Raw genomic sequence first — 25,806 nt, forward strand, 5'->3', positions numbered from 1 at the left:
ATCTGCCAGTCTACTCTTACCTCAGAACTCCATCTCTGTATTAGTGTGATGTCTCACAGGCACATGCAACTCACATGCATCACATCGATCACCTCCACCCAAACTTTGTCCTCATAAACTCACCACCTACCAACAATTCAATCTGAGATTTAACAGAGGACACTATGACAAAGAGCATCTATCTTTTGAAGAATAAGGGTATAGTTGTAACATCACCATCTAAAACGTGCTGATTATTCTATTGGTTATACACTCAATTCTATTGAACATCTTTTAAGTTATAACCAAATAGAAAACCATAACCCATTAAAGGGAAAGTATATATAAAAACTGCTCATCTCTTTTTCTTCTCTGTTTTTGACCTTAATTCTTATAATTGCACTAAAGATTTCTGGCAAAGGTTGAATAAGGCATAGTGAATATCTCAGAGATATTTATGAACTGTATTTATGATGTGATAGATATTTTGGTCTCCTCCACCCAGAAATATTTATAGAAAATAACAATATCAGTCAGTCACAAGCTGGGAGAACTCTAATTATTACTTTCATTTATCATTTAAATTACTGGAGAAAAGCACACAATGTGATGGATACTGTTTCCTCTTAGGAAGCTTAGAGTGTAAATTGTTTATTTTTTTCTTGAAGATCTTGCTCCAGCCAAATGAGTAATCTATTTCTCTATATAAAAGTGACATTTCTTACAATGCTATTGATTCTTGGCTATTAGATTAAAAAACAGAGTAGAGAATGATCAGAAGTCATACTGTCCACAAATGAACCCATTTCCAGTCAAACAGTATCAGAATTCAAAGACAAATCTCAACAGGTGTACAATACTCACAGGTCCAGGTTAGTAGTTAAAGATTATCTCAAATAAATATTCATATGTGATAGATGCTCTGTCTCAGGTCACTACACTGATGAGAGAAGATCCAGTCAGAGAAAGAGAACAGAGATAGCGAATAGGTGGAACATCTACTGAGAACATACCATGTTCTAAGAATAAGGCCATGCACTATTAGGGAGACCACTTCATTGAATCCTTACAGCCTGAGAAGTGCTTTCGTTCTATTGGTCTGTCCAGCTCATAGACCAATGTCCTGAGTACATATAATAAATGTTACTAAAGAAGTGGCTGCAAGCATGACTACCTGTGGCAATTTTCTCTTTTACTACACAATGCTAAATATTACAACAGGATTTCAAAACTAGTAATGGATAAAACACCCAGAGACACTATATGGAACACATGGGAATATGCTACAGCTTGAAGAACCAGAAACTGGTTAGCACTAATCACCATGAAGTCTAGCTGAGACAGGAACCTACACGATGTAGCTGAGACTTTGTTCAGCATCCATCCCTTTGAACAATTCCCAGGCTGTTTACATTCTAGGAGCTTCCCACCCTTTTATTATCAGCTATGTGGACTGATAATATCCCTATCTGGAGAAGGAAATGGCAACCCACTCCAGTATTCTTGCCTGGAAAATCCCATGGATGGGGAAGCCTGGTAGGCTTATCATTCGCCTTGTCACAATATTCAACTCTGGAATGACAATTAATCCAATCAGTCATTGAGGGTGGCACTTACCTAAACTTGCAGGAAAAATAACTTCCCTTCTTCAAGAGCCATGCAAGGCGACCCTCCCCTGAGTGGTGTTGTGAAAGAATATGAAGTCTAGAATCACTTCAGCCATTTTGCTCCCAGAAAAGGAAAGCTTGGAGCCTGAGGATAATGCTGACACAAAAGACAGAAAAACAGAGAGATAAGGTACTAAGTGATATTTTTAAACACTGAATCAGGCTTGACCTGGAGCCACTTCTACTTCTGATCTTCTCAGTTTATTGATCCAATAACTCCCTTTTCATCTTTCAACCAAATTATGCTGTATTTTTCAGTCACTTTCAATAAAGTATACAGGTAGCAGATGGGATCTCAGCTTGGTTCAGGTGATAAACAGTCTCCAAAATGGCCATCAGGAGGCTTATTTAATGAGCCCCAGTGCAGAGAGTGGTGAGATGAAAGTCGGAGGTAAGATTGGGGGAGCATTTCTAATCACCATGAGTTTGAGTGACTTTGCAGGGAGAACAATGGGTCCATATGTGAAAAAGGAAATTAGGTATAAAGCAATGTAGTTTTACTTTAAGATTACAAAAGTATATATATTTGAGACAAAACTTGTATACTTGAGATAAAACTTACTAAGTCAAGGTATTTATACACATTACATTATATCCTAGAATTATAAAATGTATATGATTATATATTTTTAAAGAAGTGAGTTGAAGGTTCCACTATTACTCCAACATGTATTCCAGTGGAATAAGAAAATAAATTCACTGCCAGTCAATAGCTAAATATATAATTAAGGTGTCTCTATATAACTAAAGTAAAAATATTTATTATTACATCAAGAAGTAATTAGTTTCTTGTCTAGTATCTTTATTTCTTAAAATGAAGCATGAATGTTGAAGGAAAATTAGTAGAAATAGGTCGTAGTTAAACTCTATAAGGTAATTTAACTACATAAATATATTGTATTCATAAGTATCTGATATAAATAGGAAAACTAAAAATGTCACTAATAATAAAGAATTCAAATTAAATAGGTAGGTACACAATGATCTATGTAACAATATAATTGTAGCTGTGCTATTTATAAAATGACAAAATTATTAAATGAAACATATTGATGTATTAATATTGATCATATATACAAACAAGGATGGGATAGGTAGTAAAAGGATATTCACATGTGTTAACTGCACAAAGTTTTAGACTGCACAAGTTTTAGAAAAGTCTCTATAATATGATCCTAACTGGAGATGTGGAGGTGGAAGAGGAAAGAAGATACGATTTTAAAGAATTTCTGAAAGAATAATAGTTACTTCATGCATTAATAATGTTTATCTATTTTGATATTTGAGGAGTAGATCAGGGAAGAGCATGTATCATTCTTAAAATAATAAATGTATTTCTATTTATTAAAAATGATACAAATAAATAAATGTAATTTCTAAACTTACACAGTTGTCAAATTTAAATGCATTGGTTGGCTGAAATGTTCATTCAGCTTTTTCTATAAGATGCTACAGAAAAACCCAAATGAACTTTTGAGTCAACTCAATAATTATGTAAAATTAAGTATCTGTCCTATAATTAAAAAGTGTCATTTTTATCATTAACTCCTTCCCCCTACTGAATAAGCAGTACTTATGTTTTACAATATTGTTGACAAATTTATATTGTCAATACCAATACTATAACTGTATGACCTTTGAAAATACAAGGTCAATAAGACACAGTTTTATGGAAGAGTAAGTTTTGCAGAGTGAAACAACCAGGGTATAATACAATCTTACCCAATATTTCTAAAACAGTTATAACACTAAAAAGAGAAAAATACAATATTTACAAATACATACACACACACATATATAAAAATATGTATATGTATGTATAAATATGTATATACACATGTATATACACATATACATATATATATATTTGGGCATCCGAGGTGGCACCAGTAGTAAAGAACCCGCTTGCCAATGCAGGAGATACAAGAGACTTGGGTTCGATCTCTGGGTGGGGAAGATCCCCTGGATGAGGGCATGGTAACCCACTACAGTATTCTTGCCTGGAGAATCCCATGGACAGAGAAGTCTGGAGTGCTATAGTCCAAAGGGTCACAAAGAGTCAGACATGACAGAAGTGACTTAGCACGCACGCATATATATCATTATAAAAAAGAAATACATTGTTCATGTATAAATCTCATTTTGACAGCAGCTAGTATTTTTGACACTGTATATCTGAAATAGATACCTCTAGTTCTATAATAATACCCTTTAATATAAATCTCCATTACAACTAATCTGTATAGTTCAGGTGAAATTAAAGGTCACGGTTATCAAGTATAAAGATCAATTTATGTTTACACAAATGAACATTTGTTGCTATAAATAGTCATGAATTCTGAAACATCCATGATACAAATGATATTTTGAAAGTGTGCCAGTGCTTAAATGCACTTTCTTGGATGGAAATAAGTATTTATTTAAGACTGCAGACCAAGGCTTAGGGCAAAAGATTGAGAAACAGTGAGCACCTTGCAGTGGATATGTCCAAATGGCCTCAACTTTTTGCTAAGATGGGCAAATGTGTGTCTCACTGATAGCTGAACACAAGGAAAGGGTGAAAGTAAAAGGGTGGTTTGCTGAGAGGCTCTTAGAGACATGTGCATCTTGAAAATTTCTATATGGACATTTTGCCAGGATTCAACCTCATTGGCCTATATCTTGGAGTTTTCATATACTCTCCATTTTTTCCCACTTTTCTACCTTGTTTTCTTACATCTTTACAGAATGTACAATTTTATCATCCAGCAGCAGCTTGCCATTTTTTTTAGTACTTCAAATTGCTTTGATTTTTGCTGGTTGTTTTAAATTACTTCTTTTACCAACTTCTACTGACTCGATATATCTTTTATCTTTAGTCTCCCTATTTCCACCTGATCTTCTTTATCTTTTCTAACATATATTTTGGTTTATAAGACATAGAAAAAATACACCTGTGATAGTCCTCACTTTTACACTGAAAAACATTCTTATTTTTAAACTTCTAGCTTAGCTTTTTCTATTTTCTACTGCTTCTTTTAGGTTTTTAATCTATTGATTCTTTTACTTTAGTACCTGTTCTATATGACCCTTTAATATTATGCATCTAGTACCAAGAGAGCAGAAAGGAGGGTTGATTTATATGTGGGGATTTCTTTAGGTTGCTTGTTATTTACAAACAGAAAAAAAAGGAGAGATATGTTTCCAGTCAAAGGAATGTGGCTAAGACATGAACATGTGAAAAGACTGAGTCTAGACCATAGTGGTATAGAGGCTAGGGGTAAAATAAGAGCTAGAAAAGTAGGTTGGAGCTAGACTGAGATGAGCCAAGCATATCTTGAGGGCTTGAAATATAATAAAATATTTTAAAGTAGAAATAAGATCTCAGAATCATTTTAGAAAGATTACTCTAATGGCAGTAAAGAGCATTACTTAAAGTTGGAGGAACAACTGGAGGCAGAGAGATCAGTAGGAGCAGGTTACAGGAGCCTAAGTGTCATCTGATGGACTGAGAAACGAATAGTGCACAACTCATTTTGGATACAGAATACAGACTTAAATGACTGATTGAATGTGATAGTAAGTGGTTAGGAGGACCAAACATTCACAGATCATCTTAGGCGATGACAACAGATGATAATGACGCAAACCAAAATAGGAGAAAGAAGGGAGTGAGGGTGGAGGGGAGGGGATAGTAGAAGATGGAACTGCCTTTGAAAACTATTAATTCCGAGGTGCTCACAAAACATGCAAGTTGAAATGTCTGATTTTATGAGGTACTCTGCTTCCCTGGTGGCTCAGGTGGTAAAGAATCTGCCTGCAATCGGGATACCTGGGTTTGATCCCTGGGCTGGGAAGATCCCCTGGCGAAGGGAAAGGCTACCCAGTATTCTGGCCTGGAGAATTCCATTGACTATACAGTCTATGGGGTCAGAGAGAGTCAGACACCACTGAGCAACTTTCACTTTCACTGAGTTAATAGCATTGTCTTGGGATAATGTCAGTAATTTTAAATTAAAGCTGAATTCAAAGTACAAGTATTGTCACCTGTGTTGGAGGTATACTCTAATAAAGTTTTACTATTTACTCTTAGATTATAAAACACTGTTGATATAAAAATGTAATCATATAAAATGAACATGATAACTTCATCTTGGTCATGGCCACATAAAAAACTGCCAAAATTGGCTTAAGATTTAAATCTACTGTCACAAGGACTGATATTTATAGCTCATTCACCATATATCTATGAACAGCAAAGAAAAAATAAATTATGAGCTATCACTCCACGTGCATCAACTTTAGCATGAATTAAAGACAAAGTCTTGGCAAATTTAAGTAAAACACCCCAAGTAATGACAAAAATTACTGAAACCACTTAATACTTATACTTCATCACATCTTGTAATCCCTGATTATTTAAACTTAATTAGTATATGTGTGATTATGATATAGCTTGAAACGGTAAATATATTGCTAAAAAGAAAAGTATATTGATACTTGCCCTAAACCATCTTCCCTAACATTCTGTATTTCAAGGATTATACTTTTTTTGTAAACTTCCATTTCCCTTTCTATTACATAATAGGAAATACTATTAATAGCAGGCAGCTAAGCAAGAAAATAGAGTGAGAGAGAGTTTCCATATTTATTGGAAAATTATTGCATTGTCATTCCATGGAAATTTGACTTTCCTTATCATAATAATATACCCCAGAAAAGAGTTTAAGGCAAAAACTGAAGGACTAGATTTTTTCAAAAAGTGAAGCCACGTCCTAAGGAAGACAAGCATACTTTCATCTTTACCAACCTTAATTAATAAGTGGAATTTTATGCATTGTTGTGCTACACATAATTGCTATATATAATTATAATATGTCCAACAATACCTTCTTGTAGGTCACTGTGGTTATTATTATGGGTCTAGATAATTAAAACAGAATGAAAAACTGTTATAGCCCCAGAAGGATAACTGTCGGTCTCTCTCTGAGTCTATGCAGCCCTGGAATTGAAAATGCTTTGTGCAACATGCATAACCAGTGAAAAGGTCTTTTCATAATTTTAGCTGTAAGTTGATTCAGAAAACAAATCGGAACACCTTCTGGAAGATGACAGCTGCTCAATATATCCAAAGTGCCTAAACAAGCTTAGTTTAAAGCTGAAGACAGATACAGGCAAGGGCACTAAAGACAATCTGAAATAAATTGAGAATCTGATCTCCTAATTAGATGACGTATTTATTTATGGAACATATCCAAAGAGATAAATGGGTCATAAAAATGTATGTTTACATTTACCATAAATTTATGTACCTCTTCCGTTTTAAAAATTTAGGCCGCAAATATTATCATTATTTAATGGAAAATAACTGAATACCTTAGTACTTTGATAGTAAACCACGAAACCAACAGAATTTATTTTTATACTACAGAAAATATTTTAAAATATTCTGTACACACCTTGTAAGTAATGATTACAAATATTTTTACTGCATATAATTATTACCCTTCTAAGAAGAATTTTCTTGATGTTTCAAGAGACTATAAGTTCTTTTCTTCTGATAATTCAAAGGTTAAATATATACTTTGCTCTAATATATTGCTTGTCTGTTTAGGGGATATAAACATCATGAAAATAACAAAATTCAGCTTATTGTAAATTGCTGTTTAGTTGCTAAGTCGTGTCTGACTCTTTTGTGACCCCATGGACTGAAGTCCACCAGGTTCCTCTGTCCATGGGATTTTCCAGGCAAGAATACTGGAGTAGGTAGTCATTTGCTTCTCTAGGGAATCTTCTCAACAGAGAAATCAAACCTGTGGTTCCTGAATCTTAGGCAGATTCTTTACCGCTAAGCCACCAGTGATCCTCTTTTTATAAATATACATTGTAAAATTCAAGTTAAATTTATAGTTATAAAAAGGATCTAATATTTAATTTGGAAATACATTTTAAAATATAGTAGTGATTCCTTATAAACATATATAATTGGTAGCCCAAAGAAGACCAGAAATACTGATCTATGCTAAAAAATTACATTTCTATGATGTCCTTTTTTTGTGTTAAAAGCTACTTAGTCACTTTTTATTTCTGGTGATGGTTCTTTGGAAGTGCATGGGACAGTACTGACATGAAATTAACTACTTGACAGACAGCACATGCAGCTTTGTGAATTGTGTTCACAGTGGAGCCTAAGGGGTCCCATTCACCTCTAAGTCTACTTGCAAGTTTAATAAGCATCCCAAACTTAACATTACCAACCCCACATTCCAAACTTGGCCTTCCCTTAGCTTTGAAATTAATGGCCACTCTATCTTCATTTGATCTGACCAAAAACCCTGGAGTCATCCGTAATCCTTCTCTCTCTCAGCCTATACCCAGCCTATCCAAAAATCCTGCTCACTTTCTCATCAAAAACTAAAAATCTTACCACTTAGTCTCTATAACACTATCATCCTAGGCCAGAAAATCTTTATAACTCTCTTAAATTACTGAAATAGTTCCTAACCAGTCTGCCAGCTTCTACTCTTAACCTCCATTGACAGTCTAATTCCCACACAGTAGTCAGAACATCTTGTTGTTATATAATATAAGCCAAATTGCATAACTCTTCTCACAATCTTCTAATAGCTTTCCAACATTCTCAGAATAAAATTCACAGTCCTTTACTATGATCTGTGAGGACTTAAGTCTCACTCCCTCTGGTCCCCAAGTACCTAACTTCATTTTCTTCTCCTCTTCTATTAATCCAAGTTCACTTACTCTGTTTCCAGCAGACTCCTTGTTGGAACATTCTGGACATGCTACCAGAAATATATAGACCCATGCTAAAAAACTACATTTCTATGATGCCCATTGTTATGCATTAAAAACTACTTAGTCTCTTTTTATTTATTTCTGATGACTGCTTCTATGGAAGTTAATGGGATAGGACTTTGCATTTGTTGTTTCCTCAACTCTAATCTTCTTCTTTATCTGGTGTATGTCTCACTTCCTCACCCACTTCAGGTTTTTATTACATGTCAGCTTCTCAGAACAGTCCTGGTCCCTTGTGTTTAACCTCAAGTCACCCTCTGTTCCATGTCCTTCTGTCTGCTTTGTGTTTCTCTGTAGCACTTATGGTCATCAAAGATACAAGAGCATATGTGTGTTCACTATTGGTTTATTACTTGTTCCTTGCAACAAATATAAGCTGCTGGAAACAGACTTCTATGTACTTAGCTAATGATCCAGAGTAGTATCTGATAAATGCTAAATACATTTTTGTTGAATGAGTAAATGTGAAAGTACTTTCAGTCTCTCTTTTTAAAAAATGGTTCATTAATCTTATATATCCTAACACATCTATTTTCACAAAAATATTGTGCATTAGTTAGGGAAGTTAAAGGAGGACATCAGGCAAAGCTTGATGACAATTGGAAAACTCCCCAAGCAACACATGACTCAGAGATGCACGTGCCTTCTAGCACACAACTTGTCACTTTCAAAGTTTGCTGATTCCAACTATGAGGATGAAACTGGAGAGAGCAGAGAATCCTACTGGAAGACTTAAGAGATGACTCACTTCAGAAGGCTAGGATAGAATCTTCCAATGGGCCCAGGCAGGAGGAAACTGAACTGGTGAGTATTTAGCCAGTCTCTGCCATCTATAAATTAGGAAAACACCAAGATTTCATGCTCTTTTTCATTTTTTGGTAAATTTATTTATTTAATTGGAGGCTAATTACTTTATAAAATACTTCAAAATAATATATACTGCATGCCTGCTGAATTCCATGATGGAAATAAAGCATTAATAGAATGTTGGGATTGACAGTAACTGAAGGAATGAGGAGTAAAACACTAGTTACATATTTCAGGAACTGCCTACCGAAGGAGGTAACATCTGAACTGAGATTTTAGAGATAAGAATGAGCCAGACATGCACAAACTGGAGAAGTAAAAACTCAAATAGAGGGAAGACATAGTGTAAAGACCTGGGGGCAGAGATAAGTGTGGCAGGTTTGCAGAATAGGGAGAAGATTGGGTAGTTTAGGGTTCTGAACAAGGAAGCAGGGAGAGCATGTGGTCAATGCAACGAGAGGTGGACAGCAGTTCCAACCAGCAGAGTGCTGTAGGCCTCAGTAAGAAGTCTGGGATCTTACTTTAAAACAGGGGGAAGACATTATTGTACTGAAAGCAGTGAATCTTATCATCTGATTTATATTTTTAAAAGATAGGTTGAGCTAGCATGAAGTAAATGATTTAGTAGGCTTTTGCAATATTGTGAGATATGGCCATAGTAATAGAGAGAGAGAAGTGGGAAAATGTAAATATGTTTTGGAGGCAAAACCTATCAGACTTACTCTTGGGTTAATGGTGGGAATTGTGGGGTGAGAGAATGAGTAATTAAAATTACTTCTAGGCTTTTAGCTTGAGTAAGTTCATGTAAATCCACATTTTGCTTTTGCAAAATGAGGAAGATCAGGAGAGCCAGTTTTCTGAGGGAAAACAAGAGTTCTTTCTGAACATGATGATTTGGAGAAGCCTAGTAGGTGTTCAAGCTCCAGGGAGATGACAATGGTAGAGAGATCGCCAAGGGGATTATCTATCATTGTGTGATCAGCCGCTCAGTCATGTCTGACTCTTTGTGACCTCATGGAATGTAGCCCAACACACTCCTCTGTCCATGGGATTTTTCAGGTAAGAATACTGGAATGGGTTGCCATTTCCTACTCTGTGGAGAATACTTAAAGCCTGAGCTTGGAAGAGGCCACAGGAAAAAGTGTAGACTGTGAAAAGATGAAGCCAGAAGGCTGAGCCAGGGCAACTACTAGCCAGAAGTCTGGCAGAAGAGAAGCAGCCTGCTGACAAGACGCTGAGCAGGACAGCCTGGGACCCAGCAGGAAGCCCGGGCACGTGCAGATAATGGAGTCAGGAGAGTAAACACAGGGGTGGTGAGTTGCATCAACTGCAGCTCAGAGGAGAAGAGTAAGCCACTGGTGGTGGGCATGGCAGCAGCCAATGACTGACAAGAGTCAGTTCCAGAGTACACAGAAGGGAGTTCCACTGAATGGGAAGACTGAGTAGGAGCTGTTGGTTCAATCAGCACGACTGCCAACATTTTTAAGGAAGTGAGCAGAGCAGCTTCTGGGGAAACAGCATAGGCTCAGTGGGGGCAGGGAGTAGGGTGGTTGGTCAAGGAAATAAATTTTTTTTTAAACTAACGGAAGTTAATATTCTAGGCTGATGGGAACCATCTTATAAAAGTAGGAGAAAGACAGCTATCTTAGAATTCAAAAACTCTGTTAACTAATCTGATTTAAAACCCTTCTGTTTCTTTAACCTATGAAACTGCACTCTATAAAAGTGAAAATTAGTAAGACATTAATAATTTTTAAATTATATGGAATTTAATGTGCATTTATTTTATTATGACCTTATTAGAAAAATCCAGCAAAAATACATTTTAATAAATCTGTTTTCCAGGTAAAGAATATATAATTAGCAAATTCTGCACTTAAAAACAATCTAATGAATTATTTTAATATTTAAGTTTAAACCGGTTATCCTAGGTTAAACTTGTCAGGGGAAAAAGTATCTTGGCCAAACTCATGGGTTATATAGTTGTAGGTTACTGACAAATTTGTATGCTTGATTGTAAAAATAGAAACTATTTCCTTGGTCTTTTTCTTTAATACAATGTATGGACTGATCCACTATTTTGTGGTTTGTTTTTGAGTTAACTAGACCTGATACGAATTCTTTCTTTGTGATTCACAAGGTTTCTGAGCCTCATCTGTGTATGTGTGAATGTGTATGTAAAAGAGACAGAGACAAAGAGAGAGACATAGAGGGGGAAACAGCTGAATCCTGGCATTTATAGATGCTTACTAAAATGGATTATTGTTATTATTGATATTCTTTCATTATCATTGTCATTACTATTATTGTTATTTTGATGAAGTTAAGAAACCTATACACCATAGAGGAAGAACTTTATTTATACTCATGGTAATTTAAAATCAAAATAAATTCATAGCTACCTATAAAACAAATTTTTTTTATTCTTCAAAGAAATACATAATTGAGTCAATGAACATTATCCTATTAAAGATCTCAATGTTTAAAAAACAGATCATGGCATCCAGTCCCATCACTTCATGGCAAATAGATGAGGAAACAATGGAAACAGTGACAGACTTTATTTTCTTGCACTCCAAAATCACTGCAGATGCTAACTGCAGCCATGAAATTAAAAGACACTTGTTCCTTGGAAGAAAAGCTATTATAAAGCTAGACAGTGTATTAGAAAGCAGAGACATCACTTTGCCGACAAAGGTCCACATAGTCAGAGCTATGGTTTTTCCAGTAGTTATGTATGGATGTGACAGTTGGACCATAAAGGAGGCTGAGCACTGAAGAATTGATCTTCAAACTGTGGTATTAGATAAGACTCTTGAGAGTCCCTGGGACAGCAAGGAGATCAAAACAGTCAATCCTAAAGGAAATCAACCCTGACTATTCACTGGAAAGATGGATGCTAAAGCTGAAGCTCCAATACTTTGGCCACCTTATGTAAAGAGCTGACTCACTGGGAAATAACCTAATACTGGGAAAGACTGAGGGCAGGATAAGAAAGGGGCAACAGAGGATGAGATGATTGGATGGCATCATCGACTCAATGGACATGAGTTTGAGCAAACTGGGAGATAGTAAAGGACAGGGAAGCCTGGAGTGCTGCAGTCCATGGGGTCACAAAAGAGTTGGACATGACCGATGGACTGAGCAACATTAAAGACCTATAAAGTACCAAACTTCTGTGTGTATATAAGGACTGAAGGGAGTGTGGTTATTTGGTTTTAAAATTAAGAACAGAGAACATGAAATTATCTAAGCAACACTAGAAATTTACAGTTGAGTTTTTTATTATGGCTGGTTAAGGACTGGTGGTATACAATAAGGGTACAGAGAAAGCAGAAGAAGAAAATAAGGTGGGAGAGAGAAAAACAAACCTGGGACCAAAAAGAAATGGCTGTATCAGGAAGCAGAAAGTGAGACAAACTGAAAAGGAACAAACAGTCAAAGAAAAAAAAAAAAAGGAGAGGGTTCCCAGGGAAATGAATTGTCCTAAAGTCACAGCTTAATTTTCCTTTGAGGTATGTTACTGTGAAAGATTAGTGATTATCATTTTCTACTCACAATTGATCTGTTTCCTCTTACTGTCTTAACTCATAATGCTAGAATCTTTTCTCCTAATGGGCTAACTAGTGAAGATTATGACAGAGAAATTATTCCCTGTGTTTCAGTAGTAGTTACCAGGGCAGCTGTCTTTCCAAAGACTGCAAATAAATCAGCTGAAATCTAGATTTTGCCTTTGACTAAGAGTGAAATGTTTCCCATGTTTTCTTTTCCTCGTTTTCATTTACTAAAAACTTCTCTCTTAACATTCATATAATCACTGGTCACTGTAGGCTGTGCTTACAGTACCTAGACTGTTCAGAGATCCCAGACTGTGTACCAGCAGACTGGCACAGGCTGTTCCTACCAGCTGAGGTCCAGGATCACAAAGCATCAAAGGAGTTTGTTACTCACCCTTCAAAAGCCTGTTGTGTTTGCTACTGTGAAATAATTAAAAATTAATCAAGGTGATGAAATATGAGTGTGATAAGCAGAACTGCTATCAATGAAAATTAAATTAATAATGTGGAAAAGTGAGGAGATCATCTGAGTGTCTCAAGCTCTTGTTTTAGATTACGGAAATTACAAAATTGAACTTGTTAATGATACATTATTGGAAAGAAATATGATGTAGAATTCCAATCAACAGTCACTTAATCAAAGAAAAAGTCATGACCTTACATCAAAAGACTGGGATGTGAGTGCAGATGAACTGTTTTAAGTTGAAATAGACTACTTAAGGAATGAATGTATCATTATTATAGTTCTTTTTAATAATAAATTTTTTAATTCATTAACCTACAGGTTTTGATCATGACAGATAAGATCATATCCACTGTACTCAGAAGCAGGGTACCATAGACAGCATTCTTGGTACATGCAAATAATCAAACAAATGGGTCTTAGAAAGTAAATTCCACATAAGGTCATCCAGAGCAAATGAAAACCTCATCACAGGTAAGTGTACGTTATTAGAGTTGGTTAACATTCTCTTCTGAGACATTTGTCCTCATTAAACATAACAGGGGCTTCCCTGGTGGCTCAGTTGGTAGACTCTGCAGTGTGCAGACCCAGGTTCCATCCCTGAGTGGGAGACATTCCCTGGAGAAAAAAAGGCAACCCACTCCACTCTTCTTGCTCGGAGAATCCCATGGACAGAGGAGCCTTGTGGGCTATAGTCCATGGAGCCACAAAGAGTCGGACACCACTGATTGACTAACACTTTCACTTTTCATTTTCTTTCAAACATAACAGGAGTTATTATGACAAACATGTTTATCAAGTATTTTTGTACAAATCCTAGAGTTCTTAAAGGTCAATAATAAACTTGGGATTATATGAACAAATGCAAGAAAACAATATTACTTACCTAAACTGTAATCAAAATGATACATCTATGATTATTTACAAAAGTTGACCACTTAGTAAGAAATTAATCTAGCATAGAAATCTATGATAGGCTGTATATTTACTGATTCTTCACAGAAATATTTTTCTCAAACACTCTGAATAAAAGCAGTATAAATTTTACAAGATTTTAAACATTTGCTATAAATGTAAATATGCAGATTCATAAAACAGTACATTTTAATAAATACCAAATAATAAGCTTCACTTTCACACTGATGTGATTATGGTTTGCAAAACCATGATCCTCAAAAGAAAACAAAACAATGTGTTAATGAGGAAAAAAAGTACACTGGTAAAATTTTAAGTAAAATAATCAAATGAAATGCACAGTTGCTAAGATCCTATTTTTTAAATAAATTCTACAAACGTCTCTAAAAACAACGTGTGCTTCGTTTTAACCAAGAACTGCAACCTCTGCATTAAATATGCACAGTCGTGCACTTAGGCTGTACTGCCACCAAGTGCCTAAACCAATTAGTATTGAGGTTCTTGCAGCAGCTTTAAGCAGATTCTTTCAATGTTATAAGTAGTAATTTCAGATACAGGCTAAGAGCAAACCACTTTGATCATAAACAGCTATAAGAGCATCAAAATTTAGACATAACAATAAAACCTCAAGAATCCTACCAGCTCACTGGAAGTTCGTGAAGTCTGAATATGTTATTCAGCTTGTAGTCAAATTTTGCTGGACCAAGATTCTCTTTGCCTAAACCCAGGTTTGGATTTGGTTGCATATGTGTAGGAAATTCTGAATCCTAGAGAAAAAATAAAGCAAGGACTCTGTGTAAAATAGACAACTCATCGTACACATTGATACAGTCTTATTTAATATTTAAAACAAATGCTACTATTAAATCGATCATTCTTGATTTTAGTTTTGAGAAAATATGCAATAAATATAAAATTTTAAATAGGCATATATCTAATTGCATAAATCTAAACTGCATGTTACATGGTAAAAATTACTTGCAAACATCCCTTCACTGAATTAAAATGAAACACAATATAGCATTTCTTATATATTATTGGTCTATAGTCCTTTTCCAATAAGTTTCCATCCCCAACAGTATTATTTTTGTATCCCTTTTGTTCTCTATAGATGGGGAACTGAACATATTTTAACTGGATAACAAAATAACAACATTCACTAACAATTATGGTTTTCTTTACATCTGAGGACACTGGGATAATTTAAAGCAACTTACTAAAGATAAAAGATCTGTCATAATCATTTTAAATTTCATATACATTAGAATCCACATCTGCCATGTATTGATCACTTCCCTCCAAAATGATGAAAAAGATAATTTTCAGCCTCTGAGAAAGCAGTCTCTCTTCAGTGGAAAGAAGATATCCTATGAATAGCACTTGAAAGTAAAGTGTTAGTCATTCAGTCATGTCTGACTCTTTGCGACCCCATGGACTATAGCCCACAGGCTCCTCTGTCCATGGAATTCTTCAGAAAAGAATACTGGAGAGGTTTGCCATTTCCTTCTCTCCAAGGGATCTTCCTGACCCAGGAATTGAACCTGGGTCTTCTGCACTGTAGGCAGACTTTTTACCAACTGAGCCACCAGAAGGATGGATCAATTGTTCAACTCTACAGAAAAAAGGGACTGATCAGTCCTTAACACTTAAAAATTGACTTTAAAAGAGGGAGACATATTAGTTGTTTGCACATTCATTCATTTATTCAAAAGGTATTTTGGAGTACTACTTTATCCCAAACATTATTCTAGGTATGGGGAATCCATTAATGAACAAAGCAGATAAAAACACTTGCCCTGTGAAGGTTACATTGTAACAGATAATTTAATATATCCTCAGAGTTTGGAAAATTAGAGACAGTTTTAAGAAATGAACTATCTTTCTGATCATGAAAGCAATATATTAATATATTCTTTTAGAAATTTTATGCATTTTATAATACTACAAAGAAAAAAATTAAGCTTTTTTTTACTACCAGATTAATTACTATTAGATTCCCTGGTAGCTCTGAGAATCTTTCTGAGTGATAATAATTAGTGTTATCACTTTGGTTTACCAACCTGTCTGTCTCTGTATCTCAGTTTTTACAAAATTACAACCATGCTCTACTATTCACTCTCCATCTTTCATTTAACATTACTGCATTTTCACAGTAGTCTATTTTGAAAGAACGCAAACACCACATTTTACTTAAAATAAGCTATATTTGTTTCCCATATGATTATCAATGCTATGAATGTGGTTTTCTATCTATTAATCTCCACTTTACTGATTACATCCTTAAAGCACAGTTTAGAAGTGTAAGTAAATAATCATTCAAAGAAAATATATATTTTTAAAAACATGATACCCTTTCACAGATTTCTCTTTATAATTATTGCATGAATTCATACCCCTGCCAGTTATATAATAAAATATACAATGCACCACACATCTTTGTTATGGACCCACTCACACAAGTATTTATTTCTTTGGGAAATATTTATTATTGTCTATGTAAGGACAGGCATTGGCTTCAGATCTTACAATATATCACTGATCAAAACAGACAAAATTGCCTCCCTTGTGGAGACTGCATTCAATCATGATGACACCATGAACAATAAAATAATAAATATATAAATTATAAGGTAGCAAATCTGAAAAAATGTTGCTAATTCAAATATAAAACTATTTCATTGGTATTTCACCAATTGATTAGATTGATTATTTTTATATTTCTTTTTGTACTTCATTTTTCCTCAAATGTGTGTATATGCCTTCTGCCCATTTCCCTATTATTGTGATGGTACTTCATTTTAATAATTTTGACTGGGTTGGAAATGGAGGAAAGGTAAATTATTATGTTGGGAAATACAGCAAGGTGATGGGAATCTGGTCTTAGTATAATTTTTTGACTACATGGAAATATCTAGAACCAGAAACTTATTATTTACAGCAATTTGTATAAGCACTGTTAAATCATTAGTAAAACTAATACAATGAGGCATTTAAGCAACCTAATCAACTAATTTTAATAAAACCTAATCAACTACAACCTGTTTGATAAAGCTGAAAAGAATATAGGGAAAGATTTACAAGAGCAGTGAAGGCATAATAACAGCAACCCTGTCTCAATATAGATATGGAGAATCCCAGGGACGGAGGAGCCTGGTGGGCTGCCATCTATGGGGTCGCACAGTCGGACACGACTAAAGGGACAGCAGCAGCAGCAGCAGAGGCAAAACATAAGATATGTTATAACCCAGGCTGTATACTGAAACATTCCAGGAGGCAATAACAGGCAGGAGACAACCAATTAGCAGGCAGGATCAGAGAGGTAAATGCAGGCTATATAAATAAGGACAATGCATAGAGGATAGACAAATGAAAATAAATCTTAAAGCTATTTGAAATTATATGACTATTGTCCTTCCTTTGTATTGACAAGGTACAACTGGAGGGCAAAGCTAAACTCTCAGTAATGGGCCTTGATAGGTCAGTGGTTCTCAATTCAGTACATGTGGAAATCACCATGTAGCTTTTTAAAAAATACCAATATCACCAACCCTTACTCCAGCCCAATTAAGTAATAATGCCTGAAAGTGAGGCTCTGACATTGGTATCTATTTTATGTTAAAGCTCTCCATGTGGAAAAAAAGTAGTGATTGATAATTGTGACTTTTCCTCACAATTCAGTTTCACCACATACTAGTATGTGAATTTACTCAAGCTACTCACCAAGCTTTCTAAGCTGTATTTTCCCACATGTAAAATACAACCCAAATCATACTGAATTCATTGACTGTTTTGAGGATTAAGTGAGATAATCTCTGTAGAGCACCCATCACATGCTTGGTATCTAATAAATCTGAGAGGGTAACAGGCAGGAAGGTCAGGGGTCTCCAAACAGAGGAAATAGGCTGCAAGCGCCAGATATTTTTATCTCTCTTAAGTGGCAGGAGGAAACAAACCAGCGATATGTTTTTCCTTCTCTATACAAATTTAAAAGGAGGTTTCCCTTAAAATGCTGTGTTGCCATGACACCTGATTTCACCTGAAGCTAACTACTCTCAAACCTTGAGTTAACAAATACATTTCTTTTTCTTATGGAAATATTTGTTTTAAGATATGTTAATATACCCCAGACTCTAAGTTCAGCCAAATGGCCCAACCTACTTACTCAGGTATTGTTCCCCTAATCTATGTAAACAAAACTATTTGTTTGGTAATCTGCCCTTCTACAAGATTCAAGTCAATCGTTTTATGGCCAGGGATGAATTATCTGGTGCCATTCTAAATTCTAAGACATTCCTTTCTTTTCATTAACGGACTGTGAGTGACTATATAACTTACAGCTAAAGACTAGGAGTGGGGTATTCTTTCTGCCCCCCTTCTGATGCCTATGTCAGAAGCTTTCTCTATCTCCTTTATACTTTAATAAAACTTTATTACACAAAAGCTCTGAGCGATCCAGCCTCATCTCTGGCCCCAGATTGAATTTGTCTCCTCCGGAGGCCAAGAATCCCGGCGTCTTATCGTTCAGCTACAACCTTTCAAATCCTTAATAAACATCAGCTGTTTCTGTGTTTATTTGTATTATTGCTGCAATTAGTGGCACATGTTAGTCTCAACTGGCGAGTAAATTCATTGAGTCATTTCATACCTTACTTATTTATTATAAAATACTTTCTCTTAATCAAATCCCAGGTTTCATTTCTTCTGGCATGCTGATCACATAACAGTTTCCTATGCTCCAACCTGTCAGAATTCAGCCCCATATCTGGTTAACTGATGGCTCTCTCTCTTTGTCCCAGGATCAATAATAATGGAGTGCTCTTGCTTCACTGACCAGCCAGTTGATATTATTGCAGCCTTGCTGCTTATATTCACAGGATGAAAGACCAGATGGGTAACTTTCTCTCCATTTCAGTGATATACCAGTTAGGTATCCCCTGTATCTATCCTGATTGGGAAGCCAATTATCTATCTGGCCTCCTTCCACATGAGTCTCTTGGGTACCAAGGCTCCATATCTATGCCATTTAACTTCTGTCTGCTTCTCTGTCTTGTTTATTGCTTTCCATTGAGCTGACATTCATGAGAATAAGCCACAACAATCTTGAATCTGAAGCTCAAAATTATTCACTCAGGCATTCACTTAAAACGTTTGAGTGTTTACTTCATCTCGGGCATTAGTTTAATTTTACCAGACCACAAATATAAGTGGAATACACTCCTTCCCTTGCAAGGACTCAGTTTCAAGAAGGAATAGTATAAATGAAAAGGACAGCTAGAGTAGAGATATGTAGACGATATTAAGGCAAAGAAATATGCAAAAAACTATAGGAATGAAGTAGATAAAGTTATCATATTGCATATATTGTGATTTACATTGATAGACAATAGAGATAGATAGGTAATGCATATAAAGCTAAATGGGAAAAGGGAACTATAAAGAGAACATATTACTGTAAATGTACTACAATTATAAAAGCAGTAATGTTCATATATGCAAGTAATGAACAGAAGGTATAAAAGAAAAACATTTCATTAAATCTAGCAACAATAAAACACAATACCTCGTAGAACACTAATATGAAACTCAGTAAATCTCAAGAAAAACATACTTTATTCAGAGATATAAAACAGGAATTGATTTAATATAAATATCCCATGGACTCAAGAAGTCTATTAACAAAGTTCTTGAGAAGTTTGATTTAAATATTTAATACATTTCGAATAAAAACTTCACTGTGAATTTTGAGGAGCCTTAGAAAATTATTCTAAAATTAATCTGGAATAACAAATCAGACAAAATTGTTTTGACATTTATAATATCTCCATTTTACACTTGAGAAGAAACACTCATAGTAATTAATCCAAATACAAGCAGCCAGTCTAAGTCTCAGTTCAGTTCAGTCACTCAGTTGTCTGACTCTTTGCAGCCCCATGGACTGCAGCACTCCAGGCTTCCCTGTCCACACCAACTCCCGGAGCTTGATCAAACTCACGTCCATCGAGTCAGTGATGCCATCCAACCATCTCATCCTCTGTTGTCCCCTTTCTTTCTACCTTCACTCTTTCCCAGCATCAGGGTCTTTTCAAATGCGTCAGCTCTTTCTATCAGGTGGCCAAAGTATTGGAGTTTCAGCTTCAGCATCAGTCCTTCCAATGAATATTCAGGACTGATTTCCTTCAGGATGGACTGGTTGGATCTCCTTGCTGTCCAAGGGACTCTCAAGGGTCTTCTCCAAAACCACAGTTCAAAAGCATCAATTCTTTAGTGCTCAATTTCCTTTATAGTCCAACTCTCACATCCATATGTGACTATTGGGAAAATGATAGCCTTGACTAGATGGACCTTTGTTGGCAAAGTAATGTCTCTACTTTTTAATATGCTATCTAAGTTGGTTATAACTTTTCTTCCAAGCAGCAAGCATCTTTTAATTTCATGGCTGTGGTCACCATCTGCAGTGATTCTGGAGCCCCCCAAAATAAAGACTATCACTGTTTCCATTGCTTCCCCATTTATTTGCCATGAAATGATGGAACGAGATGCCATGATCTTAGTTTTCTGAATGTTGAGCTTTAAGCCAAATTTTTCACTCTTCTCTTTCACTTTCATCAAGAGGCTCTTTAGTTCTTCTTCACTTTCTACCATAAGGGTAATATCATCTGCATATCTGAGGTTATTGATGTCTCTACTGACAATCTTAATTTGAGCTTGTGCTTCATCCATTCCAGCATTTTTCATTATATACTCTGCATATAAGTTAAATAAGCAGTGTGACAATATACAGCCTTGACATACTCCTTTCCGGATTTGGAACCAGTCTGTTTTTCCATGTCCAGTTCTAACTGTTGCTTCTTGACCTGCATGCAGATTTCTCAGGAGGCATGTCAGGTGGTCTGGTATTCCCAAATCTTGAAGAATTTTCCACACTTTGTTGTGATCTACACAGTCAAAGGCTTTGGCATAGTCAATAAAGCAGAAGTAGACAATTTTCTGGAACTCTCTTGCTTTTTTGATGATCCAACAGATGTTGGCGATTTGATCTCTGGTTCCCCTGCCTTTTCTAAATCCAGCTTGAACATCTGTAAGTTCACGATTCATGGACCACTGAAGCCTGGCCTGGTGAATTTTGAGCATTACTTTGTGAGCATGTGAAATGCGTGTAATTGTGTGGTAGTTTGACCATTCTTTGGTAGTTTGAGCATTCTTTGGCATCTGAACTTTGTCAGTCCTGTGGCTACTGCTGAGTTTTTCAAATTTGCTGGCATATTGACTGCAGCACTTTCACAGCATCATCTTTTAGGATTTGAAATAACTCAACTGGAATTCCATCACCTCTACTAGCTTTGTTCGTAGTGATGCTTCCTAATGCCCACTTGACTTCACATTCAAGGATGTCTGGCTCTAGGTGAGTGATCACACCATCATGATTATCTGGGTCATGAAGATATTTTTTGTATAGTTCTTCTGTGTATTCTTGCCACCTCTTCTTAATATCTTCTGCTTCTGTTATGTCCATACCATTTCTGTCCTTTATTGTGCCCATTTTTGCATGACAATTTCTCTTGGTATCTCTAATTTTCTTGAAGAGGTCTCTAGTCTTCCCCATTCTATTGTTTTCCTTTATTTGTTTGCATTGATCACTGAGAAAGGCTTTCTTATCTCTCCTTGCTACTCTTTGGAACTCTGCATTCAAATGAGTATATCGTTCCTTTTCTCCTTTGCCTTTAGCTTCTCTTCTTTTCCATAGCTATTTGCAAGGCCTCCTCAGAAAACCATTTTGCCTTTGTGCATTTCTTTTTCATGGGAATGATCTTGATCACTGCCTCCTGTACAAGGTCACAAACCTCCGTTCATAGTTCATCAGGCACTCTGTCTATCAGATCTAATCCCTTGAATCTATTTCTCACTTCCACTGTATAATCTTAAGGAATTTGATTTATGTCATACCTGAATGGTTAGTGGTTTTCCCTACTTTCTTCAAGTTAAGTCTGAATTTTGCCATAACGAGTTCATGATCTGAGCCACAGTCAGCTACCAGTCTTGTCTTTGCTGACTATATAGAGCTTCTCCATCTTTGGCTGTAAAGAATATAATCAATCTGATTTTGGTATTGACCATACTGTGATGTCCATGTGTAGAGTTTTCTCTTGTGTTGTTGGAAGAGGGTGTTTGCTATGACCAGTGCCTTCTCTTGGCAGAACTCTATTAGCCTTTGCCCTGCTTCATTCTGTACTCCAAGGCCAAATTTGCCTGTTACTCCATTTCTTGATGCCCTACTTTTGCATTCCAGTCCCCTATAATGAAAAGGACATCTTTGGGGGGTGTTAGTTCTAGAAGGTCTTATAGGTCTTCATAGAACTATTCAACTTCAGCTTCTTCAGCATTACTGGTCAGAGCATAGACCTGGATTACTGTGATAATGAGTGGTTAGCCTTGGAAATGAACAGAGATCTTTTTGCCATTTTTGAGATTGCATCCAAATACTGCATTTTGGACTCTTTTGTTGACTATGATGGCTACTTCATTTCTTCTAAGGTATTCTTGCCCACAGTAGATATAATGGTCTAAGTCTAAATGTCTCCAAATCTAACAAGTTTTCAACTATTACAAAATGATGACTAAGAAAGAATGGAATATTTCTTTAATCATTCAATTACCAAATTGAATAAAGATATGTTTCTTAATGTAATAATGAAAACTGTTGGATAAGATATGGAAAACATTTCTTCACTTGGGGTGACTATAAACTAACTTGACATTTTCAAAGAAATATCAATCAAAATAAAAACTGACTTGGCAATTCCACATTTAGGAATTTCTCTTATGGATAATCTCTCAATGTTTCACCAAATTATATACACAAGCTTTCTTTTTCATGTGTTTTTTTTTTTTTGTGGTTTGTTTTTATTTTCTAATATGCTGCATTTCTTACAATTTTAGATATTAAGGACAACTCAAGTGTGCATCAATACCTTGATTTATTGTAAAAATTATGGTTCTATTCTGCTATCCCACCTTTAAGTAGACTGAAGTACATCCAGACTGTTATAACCCTAGGGCCCAGTTGTTAAAATACTGAAAAATATCTGTACTACTTGGAAAACAGCCGATATCCAAAGCATATACTCTATATTCCTCTTACACCCACACTCTATCTCCTTCTTTGGGTACATCCCCTGACCCAATTTATTTATAATATTGTCCTAATTACAGTGATTTTTGCCACACATGGGGCTCCAGGACCATTCTCCCATCCTACATCCAGCATCTATTCTGATTCGTCAGTTCTCATGCTTTAATGTGGACTTGTCAAACACTTTGAATATCACTCTAAATTTATATGTACTTATGCAAAATTAACTCTATATTACTAACTTGAAAATGTATAGAATGGCATATTAAAATCATTCCATTTTTATAAAATAAACAAAGGATCTACACAGGTAAGGGCTAATGTATTGTGACACATTTTTTTAGAGAGAGAGAACAAGAATCTTAACAGTGGCCATGGGGAGGAGATCAAGATGAAAGAGCAGGGAAATGTGGAGCTCACCAACCCCCATGCATGCACACAGGCTGAGCCGCTCCAGTCTTGTCCAACTCTGTGCAACCCTATGGACAGCAGCCCACCAGCTCCTCCGTCCACAGGATTCTCTAGGCAAGAATAATGGAGTGGGTTGCCATTTCCTTCTCTAATGCATGAAAGTGAAGTGAAAGTGACGTCGCTCAGTCATGTCTGACTCTTAGCGACCTCCCAGGCTCCTCCATCCATGGGATTTTCCAGGCAAGAGTACTGCAGTGGGGTACCATTGCCTTCTCCAACCCACATGAACACATCCAAAATTCAACAGTGTGGAACAATTCTCTCTGAAAACAGAGGCCGGAAGAAGACCCACAAGTAGGCAGGCAGGAAGGGAAGAGAAGCAATGAAACTGGCACTGAGCTCCTAGGAGGGGACACAGAGGAGGATGGGATGACACGGGCTGGACAATCCTCCCTAGGGGGTGGGCGGTTGAATCCCCTTCTTGGGTGTGTGACACCAAGGTCGCTTAGCTGGTTTGAAAACCAGTGGGGCTGACCATGAAGCTGTAAGAAAGCTAGACTCTGCTTGTGAAGAGTGTACACATGCTTGCTCAGCCCCAAAACAAGGCCAAGGAAGCAGACTGAAACTACCCAGTGGTCAGCTTCCCACAACTGTCCCAGCAAGCTTGGTGGAAATCTAAATTTCCATAGTCACCACGGAAAACATTTTGGGGAGGTTCCTTGAAAAATTGAAAGTAGAACAACCATATGATCTAGAATTTCTTTGAAAATAAAAATATTAAAAAAAGATACCCACACTCCCATGTTTATAATAGCATTATTTACAATAGTCAAGATATGAAAACAACTTAATTGTCCAGCAACAGATGAATGAATAAAGAATATGTGGTAGGCTTCCTTGGTGGCGCAGATGGTAAAGAATCTGTCTGCAATGCAAGAGACCTGGGTTCAATCCCTGGTTTGGGAAGATCCCCTGGAGAATTGAATGCAATCCTACTCAAAGTATTCTTACGTGGAGAGTTCCATGGACTGAGGAACCTGGCAGGCAATAGTCCATGGGATTACAAAGAGTCAATCAGACACAACTGAGTGATTAACAATGGAACATTGCTTGATCATAAAGAAGAATGAACTATTTCCATAAAAATAAATGACATATTTGAAACAACATAGATGGACCCAGATGTTATGCTTAGTGAAATAAGTCAGATAGGTAAAGAAATGTACTCTATTATCATTTCTATGTGGAATCCAAAAATTAAAACATGAATATGGTAAAACAGAAACAGATTCACATATACAGAACAAACTAGTGGTTGCCAGTGGGGAGAGGAAAAGGTAGAAGGGAAAGACAAGGGTTGAAAATTAAGAGACATAAACAGTATAAAATAAATAAGCTATAAAGATATATTGTAAAGTATAGAGAATATAGCCAATATTTTATAATAACTTTAAATGGAGTATAATATATAAAAGTATTTAATCACTGCTATGTACCTGAAACCAATATAATATTGCAAATGAACTAGATTTCAATAAAAATATTAAAATTCTGAAGCAGGGGAGGTAGCTGTGAATGTTCACAGCAGCACTATTTATAAGACGTGGAAGCTAAGACATGGCTGCTGTTGCTGTTGTTCAGTCACTAAACTGTTTGTCTCTTTGCGACCCCATGGACCGTAGCCCAACAGGCTCCTCTGCCCATGGGATTTCCCAGGCAAGAACACTGGAGCGGGTTGACATTTCCTTGCTAAAACATGGAAGCAACCTAAATGTCCATCAACGGGCAAATGTATAAAGAAAATGTGGTATATACATATATGCAATGGAATATTACTCAGCCATAAAAAAGAATGAAATAATGCCATTTGTAGCAATAAGGATAAATCTAGAGATTATCATACTAAGTGAAGTAAATCAGAAGTAAGTGATACAAATATCAGATGATAACACTTACACATGGAATCTTAAAAATATAATACAAATGAACTTATTTATAAGAGAGAAATAAACTCACAGACACAGAGAAGAAACTTAAAATTACCAAAGAGTAAAGCAGAGAAAGGAATAAATTGGGAATTTGGGA

At 35.9% G+C, this 25,806-nt stretch overlaps 1 protein-coding gene across 1 annotated transcript in view; it reads right to left on the reverse strand.

The window, feature by feature from the left end:
• Positions 1 to 25,806, reverse strand: part of SPAG16 (sperm associated antigen 16) — a 965,654-nt gene that overhangs the window by 792,994 nt on the left and 146,854 nt on the right. The window contains exon 10 of the mRNA XM_043910138.1: positions 14,820 to 14,947. Coding sequence (XP_043766073.1) covers positions 14,820 to 14,947 — 128 coding nt within the window. The remainder of the gene's footprint in view (positions 1 to 14,819; positions 14,948 to 25,806) is intronic.

Source organism: Cervus elaphus, chromosome 8 (assembly GCF_910594005.1).
Source record: "Cervus elaphus chromosome 8, mCerEla1.1, whole genome shotgun sequence".
In the NCBI taxonomy this organism is placed as follows: Eukaryota; Metazoa; Chordata; class Mammalia; order Artiodactyla; family Cervidae; genus Cervus; species Cervus elaphus.